The sequence below is a fragment of the Kryptolebias marmoratus genome, linkage group LG4 (assembly GCF_001649575.2).
Source record: "Kryptolebias marmoratus isolate JLee-2015 linkage group LG4, ASM164957v2, whole genome shotgun sequence".
In the NCBI taxonomy this organism is placed as follows: Eukaryota; Metazoa; Chordata; class Actinopteri; order Cyprinodontiformes; family Rivulidae; genus Kryptolebias; species Kryptolebias marmoratus.
In genome coordinates, this window is record NC_051433.1 from 26,165,617 (window position 1) to 26,174,300 (window position 8,684).

At 37.9% G+C, this 8,684-nt stretch overlaps 1 protein-coding gene across 1 annotated transcript in view; it reads right to left on the reverse strand.

The window, feature by feature from the left end:
- Positions 1 to 374: 374 nt before the first annotated feature.
- The window catches only part of acot8 (acyl-CoA thioesterase 8), a 9,595-nt gene continuing 1,285 nt past the window's right edge, over positions 375 to 8,684 (reverse strand). Inside the window, exons 3-6 of the mRNA XM_037975513.1 lie at positions 7,728 to 7,953; positions 6,609 to 6,766; positions 4,804 to 4,995; positions 375 to 1,583 (exon numbers count right to left, since the gene is read on the reverse strand). Coding sequence (XP_037831441.1) covers positions 1,465 to 1,583; positions 4,804 to 4,995; positions 6,609 to 6,766; positions 7,728 to 7,953 — 695 coding nt within the window. The 3' untranslated portion in view covers positions 375 to 1,464. The remainder of the gene's footprint in view (positions 1,584 to 4,803; positions 4,996 to 6,608; positions 6,767 to 7,727; positions 7,954 to 8,684) is intronic.

The window sequence follows — 8,684 nt, forward strand, 5'->3', positions numbered from 1 at the left end:
GGAATAACTCAGCTGGTCATTTTGGGAAAATTTGTGCAGGCAGATGACAAGTCAATCACCACAGAGGAGAATGTGGAACAGAAAGGTGATGATGATGAGGGAGAGGAACAGCGAGGTGCAAAGGAGAGGGTTGGGGCAAGGCCCTACTCTGAAGATCCATCTGAATGGCCTTCACCACAGGAAGTGGGGGACTCATTGACATGGTGGAGAATGGCCCACAGAGATGTTCTGATGGGCCATACCCAAGATCAGGTATTATATGTTATAAGTCCATGAATAAATAAGATTTATTTACATAAACGGGTGAAAGAAAAGGGGGGGTGGCTGTAATATGTCTGCATACCCCTCAGAAAGTAGGTAGTTGCACCTCTGCATGTCCACTTTGTAAATTAATCATTTGTGTGCAAAGCTGCCGCTGATCCCGTCCTGGATTACAAAGCGGAATGTAAATATAATTTTTAATGTAATGTTTTTTCACTGACTCTGTAGTGCCAATATAAATCCCTGTGGTTCCAACCCCGGATACAAGAGGACGGTTGAATGTACAGCTGGCAATTCCACAACACAAAACTGTCTTTTGGTGACATTTGATATTCAAACAAAACTGATTTATGTAGTGTGGGATCAGGCAAATCATTAAAGTTATACAATTATTTCAAAAAGTTAATTTGTAGTTCTAAATATAATTTGAGTGCTTTTTACTCATTTTTTGTCTTGCCAATGTTGATATTCCTCTCTCCTACAGTCTAATCAATATGACCAAATATGCAAATTAGGTGATGACGTCATCTAACAACTTCTAGCAGCTCAAAATTTCACTCCAAGCTCAGATCAAAACTTGAGAGCCCTGTTGGAAAGGTTGCCAATACCTCACAGAGTCCACGGTATACAGTTGTACTATTTGAATTTGTCTTAATTCTACTTAACATATCTCAAATTCTGAAGTTAATCATAGGCTTTCATAATGAGAGCCGGATTATTATGTTGCCATTAACTTGCTATATCCCCTCTTCAAAAGAGAATCTGTTAACTATTTATTGAAAATCAATCACAAGTTGTTACACTGAAAAATACATAAAATAGGATCAAAGGTTATACAAAATAAACTGTATTTTTTTAACGTGAAAAGCTTTTTTTTTAATCCTCTTCATATATAAATAAAGTAACAATCAACTTTAAAATTATTAGCTCACTGATAAAGTTCCCTAAATCCTTAGATGCTTCTTTAAAGCAAAGGCATAATAAAACAATCTACAATGCTGTCGGTTTCTTCTTCTAATAATGGCATGTGACAGGTCAGATGTGTTACAGCCCAAATCAGTTTCACGTGTTAGATTGTAAGCACGTTGTTAAAACAAGTAACAAGTACTGTGAAAAGCAATCAGAAACAAAATATATTATTAAATACTGTAATTATTAAAGCCAGTATTAAACTAAACTATGTAAAAAGATTTTTAAGCATTGCTATAGTTTGCTGGTCCCGTTGACCGGTTTCACCCTCAGGACACCCTCTTGAGAACATGTGGCGGCCAAGACCCCATCCTTTCTCCACAGTCGGCCATGTGCCAGGCCTCTGCTGCTTCCTGTACGACGCAAAACACACAGGTAGGTTTGAAGTGACAGTAAAGATAAGATGTCATCAGTGTGTTTAACGTTATCTGCTTACTACTTAACTTCTACAGATAACCTTGTTGAATGGGTGTTCTATACAAACCTGAAACTATAAGTTTAGTGATGAGCCTTCCTCAGTTAAAAATACAAAAACAACAAAAAACAAAGATGCAAAAATCCACAAGCCTTTAACCTTGCATGTGTCTTGTATTCTTCTATTATTGTTTTCTGATAATACATAAACACAAACTGATGCCAATATTCTTTCTTAACTTCTTACAAGTCTCATTACACACTATGTTCACACTGGTAATGACTTGATGTGGATGTAATGACAATATTTGTTTCAATAAGTGCCAAGTTGGAAATGAGCAAAAAAAAAAATCCCAAATAATACATCTGACACTGTTATACACAGTTTTGCTCTCAGAAATCCTTTAATAAAGTTTAATGAGATGAATCGATGTGTAGGAATGGGTGACCTGCTGGATTCTCAGAGTTCTTAGTTAAGATCAGTTTTAATAAACACCAGAATGAACAAATGATTATGTGTTTCTGCACACGCATCAACCGGAAAAGGCCAGAGAGTGGAGGGCCCGAGAGTGCCGCCTACAGCCAGACACATCTCAGATAATGGGCTAAAACTTGGTGTGGTAGTAGCTGAGAATCATCCCCAACAGTTACTCTGATCACTTACACATCACACCAACATATTTAAATCTTCGGTACACAAGATGGTGGGGAATATACATTCTTTTAAGGAAAGTCACTTGGATTTTTTTTCTTATTATTAATATTTATAGAATCGAACGAATACAGGAAGCTTAGGAGGTCACATGCCTCTTGGGAGGCCTAGTGTGATATGACTGGTGAGTTTCATAAAAAACAATTTTCTTTTGATGATGCAAATTCAAAGCTAACTTAAAATATTTTTTTATAAAAAAATCAGTCAGTCAGCCGTTAGACTCATGTTGAACTCTTGGTGAATCACTACTGTCACCACCAAATAACACACACAGAAGGACAGCTGCATTTCTGTTTATATAGAGCTCCAAACTTCAATATACAAGAAAAATGTGAGCTGTCAGAAATACTCTGTAACTGCATTTTGACTATGTTTCAACTTCTTTAGATTTAAAGGAGAGATCATATTTCTCCAGTTTTAGCTTCTCTCCACTGGCTTCATGAAAAATTCAGAATAAAATTTAAGATCTTACATCTAACCCACAAAGCTCCATCTTGTATTAAAGCTCTTCTTGTTCCATATTTTCCTAACAGAGCACTTCACTCTCAGACTGCAGGTTTACTTGTGATTCCTAGAGTTTCTAAAAGTAGACCAGGAGGCAGAGCTTTCAGTTCTCAGGCTCCTCTCTGGTGGAATCAACTTCCAGTTTCTGTCCATGAGGCTGACACCCTGTCTACTTTTAAGACTAGGCTTAAGACTTTCCTTTTTGATCAATCCTATAGTTAGGGTTGGTCTGGGTTCTTTAGTCCCTTCCCATAATACTGCTGCTACAGACTTAGACTGCTGGAGGACAAACTCACCACATTTCTTCATTCTGCTGCTGTCTTTACTCTTCACGTTTATACATGCAATTATTGCTGTTATTATCTTCGCCAAGAAGGTTATGTTTTCTATAGCGTTGGTTTGTTGGTTTGTTTGTTAGCAAGATTGCTTAAAAACTAATATACAGATTTTGATGACATTTTCAGGAAGTGTTGGGATTGTCTCAAACTTGTCTTTTGCTGGTGATCCAGACCATGATCTAGACCAGACTTTTTTTCAATGATGCTATAGCCTTGGTGAAGGTTTGCTTTCTCTGAGTGCTTCTAGTTAACATACGTTTTTCCCTTGTTTTTCTTCCCATAGAAACTACACCAAAACCAAACCTCTGTTTGTCTGCATCTCTTTCCTGTCCTCTCAAACCTCAGCCAGTCGAGGCAGATGGTTGCTCGTCCTGGTTCTGCTGGAGGTTTATTCCTGTTAAAAGGGAATCGTTTCTTTCCACTGTTGACTCAGTGCTGCTCCAGATGAGAGATTGCAACAAAGTGAAGATTTGACACAAACTGACGGCCTCCTTAGACAGATAACTTTTTTACCAATTGGCATAAAGTACTGTATATGAACTTACTGCATTATATTAGAAATTAATTAACTGTAATTGGATTTATGATTTGGACTTTATTCTTTTGTGTTCAGAGATGAATTTTGATGTGAAGTGGTAGTATAGAAATAAACTGAATTTAATTAAATTTTTATTTCCTCTTGTTTCTATTGAAATATTGCATGTCTGGGATCAAATTCAGAGGCAAATCCATGCATGAATCCCCAGATGAACCAGTAGTGTGTCTGTGCAGGGAGCAAGACTTCATTTGTCATCGATCACATGATTTCTGGGAGGAAGAATCAAGCTCTGAATTGGGGCTTCATCTGAAAACTGCCTCTCATGGTTGGAGTACATTTTGAAGTGTCCCATCACTACATAAAACCTGAGAAGTGATAAACGCTGGATTTTATTTTCCCCATGACTGTAACTAGCTACTCAACAATTTGGAGCTTCAGCAAAAACATGTCACTTCTGTTTATGTCTCTGGCAACAATGGATGGTGTTTCAACTTTAGCATTCAACATTTTATTAGTTTTGGTTACTGCTGTTACGGCAGCATCTACAAAAGATACAGGAATTCAGAATGGCAGTATTTCATCAACTTCTGTTCTTGTTTTAAGTAGTGAAGAAATGAAATCCTATAAGTACACACCTAGAGAGAAAAACCTTTGACGTGTTTAAACCCAGCCTGAATTTTTGGACAATACTAGTATTTAATACTGTCACGATAGTAGCTTCTGATTTGGGAAAAAATGAGAGCAAATTGACATTTTATTGAGATTTACAGAGGAGTGAGTCTCTGGGGGAGCCTGACATTTAAAACACTTTTACCCCTGCCGCCCGTACCACTACTGAACAGCCCTCGGCTGAAGAATATATGGAGTAATACAAAATAATATCAACCCATGTTCAAGTATGAGCATTTGACCTTTCCAACATTTCTGTTTGGAGAACAGAGTGGAAAACAAATCATGCCCTGGACTTTAGACAGGGATGGGTATAGGACGGTTTTGAGGAGAAAGAGTCTGATTAGTTGTGCTGTGGCAGACAAAGTAAGCAGATGAGACATGAGCAATATACTGACCTGCCCATGGGCTTTCACACTCGTACAACATCCACTCATCGCTACGGAAAGTGCTGTGGAACCACATGGCGTGGTCCAGGGAGGCGGTGAACTGGGCCTTGTATTTGGAATATGGCAGCAGGACAGTGCCAAGCAAAGCAAAGTCTGAGACATAGGCGGCGACACAGCAGTGTAGCTTCATGTTATCTTCACCTACAGAAACACAAAGAAAACTGTATCACCAAGCACTACTTCCACTGGATTTACAGAAAACCCCAAAAGGATCATTTTAAATTTGAAGGCAGCACCACATGTCAAAATGTTGTTCCAGGTCCATGTTTCCCACTGTGAAGCATCTCCTCTTCTTATCCCAACAGTCTGTAAACAACTAGGAACTGAGGAGAGCAGCTGCTGAAGTTTTGGAGGAAATGTTGACCTGTTCTTGTCTGATGGAGGGTTCTAGCTGTCCAACAGTCCTGGCTGTTCTATGCCAGATTTTTTGTTTCATGATGCACCAAATGTTTTCTATTGGTGAGAGGTCTGGACTGCAGGCAGGTCAGTTCAGCAGCTGGACTATTCTACTATGAAGCCATGTTGTTTCAATGGATCCAGGTTTAGCATTGTGTTGCTGAAATAAGCAACTTTTTCCCCTGAAAAATATATTATCTGGATGGGAGAATATGTTATTCTAAAGCCTGTATATACATTTTTGCATTGATGGAGCCTTTTTTAGATCTGTAAGCTGCCACTAATGCATCCCCATAACATCAGAGAGGCAGAATTTTGAAACTGTGCAGTGATAACAAGCCAAATGGTCCCTCTCTTCTTTAATATGGAGGACGTGGCATCTGTGGTTTCCAAAAACAATTTCAAAATTCTGTCTGACCACAGAACAGTTCTCCTCTTTGCCTCAGTCCATTTTAAATGACCTTTGGTCCAGAGAAGATGGCAGAGTTTCTGGATGGTGTTCACATATGGCTTCTTTTTTGCATGATAGAATTTTAAGCTTGATTTATGGATGGGACGGTGAACTGTGTTTACAAAAAATGACTTGTTGAAGTGTTCCTGAGTCCATGCAGTGATGTCCAGAAAAGAATCAGACCTGTTTTTGGTGCAGTGGCCCCTGAGGGCCAGAAGATGACAGGCATTCAGTTTTGACTCTCAACCTTGTCTGTTGAGCATAAAAACCTCTCTGGATTCTTGAAATATTTTCATTACATTATGAACTGTCTATGATGGGATATATTTGCACACTGGTGAACCTCTGCCCATCTTTACTTTCATTTACATCCAGCCTCTCTATAATGCTCTTTTTATACCCAGTCCTTCTACTGACCTGTTACCATTTACCTTAATTAGTTACAAAACACTCCTCCAGCTGTTTCTTTTTCATACCACTTACTTTTGGAGCCTTTTGCTGACATTGATCCCACGTTTTTTAGATGTGTTGCTACCATCAAATTCAAAACTACTTTCTTTCCTTCCCTAAAATAGGTTAATTTTATTTATTTAAACATTTGATATGTTTACTGTGTTCTATTGTGAAAAAAATATGGGTTTATGAGAATTGCAAATCATTGCATTCTGTTTTCATTTACACTTAACACAACAACCCAGTTTTTTTCTGAATTGGGGTTATAAATGCAAAACTTTACTTCCAATAATGTTTTTTTTTCCTAATGCTGAATCATGCAGTATACAGCTTGATTTATTCATGCAAAAAGAACAAGTATGAGGCTTTGGTTATGACATGAGCTATGCGATTAACCATAATAATATACAATTTTGTATATGTGAACATAACAATATAATCAAGTGCACTGTACCAATATATCCTCGGGCTCGTGCCCAAAACAGCCTCCTCGGTTCTCCTGGAGCATATCTGTGAAAGTGTGCTGGGCTGACAGGTTTTATCTCAATGGGGACCTCATTAGCCAGCAATTTGTTCAGGCCTTCTTTTGCATTTTCTGTCAGGTCTGGTTTACTGTAAAATATACAAACAAAAAAATCAGAACTGAACAAAAATGATCTTCCCTGTAGAAGTCCTCCCACCAGCAGGAATATGTTACATTGATGGAAAAATAGTATAAGAGAACACAAGACAACATGGCTGTTTCAATCCAAATACATTTATAAGCTTCTTCCTGGTACCAAGAATGTTGGACAATTCACTGTTTGTCTCATCAGCTTAATTTCTGTTGTTGATCTAGATCAGTTCATGCATTTCAGACCTGCAATACATTGCACAAAACGTGTTCTGGCACTCAGCATACCCATCAATGCTATATCTGTGACTATTGTTTGTGCAAACACTTCTAAAGATGTGCAACAGCTCAGCTTAAAGATCTCTATCAGGTCAACAACTGCCCCAAAAAGCTGAAAAAAACCAACACTCTAATTTATAAAATCAAGTTACATAAAACAGGTTTAAAATCTAAATATAAAAAGCAATATATTTAGAAACTAAACATGAAAACATGTTTGTTGTTGAATTACAAATACAGTTAAAGTCTGTAATAAACTTCAGATGAGGAGGTATTCTAAACCTTTGCTCTTCCAAAGTAAAAGCTGTCAGAGCAAATAATATTTTACAGAATGGAGCTTTACAAATACGCAGGAAGCAGCTCTAGCAGGTCTTCTGCATTTTGGTTTCTTCAACAGTATTCACAGAAAGTGGGAGAAGCCGTTTCTTTTAAATACTTTAGAAACTTAGAATCCTAAATTGAAAATACTGCAGTGATGTCTATTCTTTTTAGCTTTTTTTCCCAATGATTTTTATTGTAAAGACTTCTTACTGACTGAGAGCATCCGAGAAAATACGTACAAATTGTAAGCATGTAAAACAATACGAACGCAAGAAAACAAACTGTAATTACCTTTGAGTTTTGTGTTACCAATGACGTGCTTACATATAATAAACAAGCAACTTTAAAATCCAATTCTACCTGAGATAACGCTGGATAAGCTCCTCGATGGTAAGCAGGTTTTCGGGCTGAGGGACCACCGGCATGGGGAACTGGTGCTGCAGAGGGCTCGGCTGCAGCACCTGGAAGGATGCCTGGCAGATGAGTATAGGCTGCCCGTGCTGAATTGCTTTTACAGAGCGAACTGTGAAACTGCGGCCATCTCGTGTGCGATCCACCTGGTACAGCACTGGAACCTTAGGGTCTCCTAAAAACCCAGACAATCCATTTTAAGAGCTTTCACAAACTCATTACTACTTCTACAATAAAACGGACGTTAGTATGCAATTTTATAGTTGCCCTATAAGTTAAAAGGCCTAACATTCTTTGAAGGAATGCATATCACCAGTCGTCTTTCATGCTAGAGTTTTAATTATAGCCATTTTGGTCAAATATTGTTACTGACTTGTTAATGACAAAATCTCATGTGATACAGTGCAATCTTTCAAGATGTGTTAGTGCTCAGAGTATGTGTTGTCAATGACTCTCAGCTACTACCACATGCACACACATCATCACACCACACACAAGCCTTTCATGGTGGTGGACAATAATGTATGAATTGTACAATAATAGTTACGGTATTTGGCAAAAGATGATAAATAAATAAATGGTCATCTGTCAACAAAACATTTAATAAAAAAAATATTATACAGATAACAGCTACTGACAATTACTTAGAACATTGTTCTTGTTTATAAAAGGCATTTGACAAAGCAGGAGAAGCAGAGGTGGACCTGTGGTATTCAAATCAGTCTGTTGTATCTGTGGGAAAACCAAACACTGCCTCATTCATCAGTAACACCTGTGTATGAGGGGCCGTTTAGGACAAAATGTACGTTTTGTCTCTCACACACTACAAAAAACTCACGCAAACTCAAAAAATATTCAAATTGTGTATACACACTACTAAAATGCCACACACGCATACAAATTTTA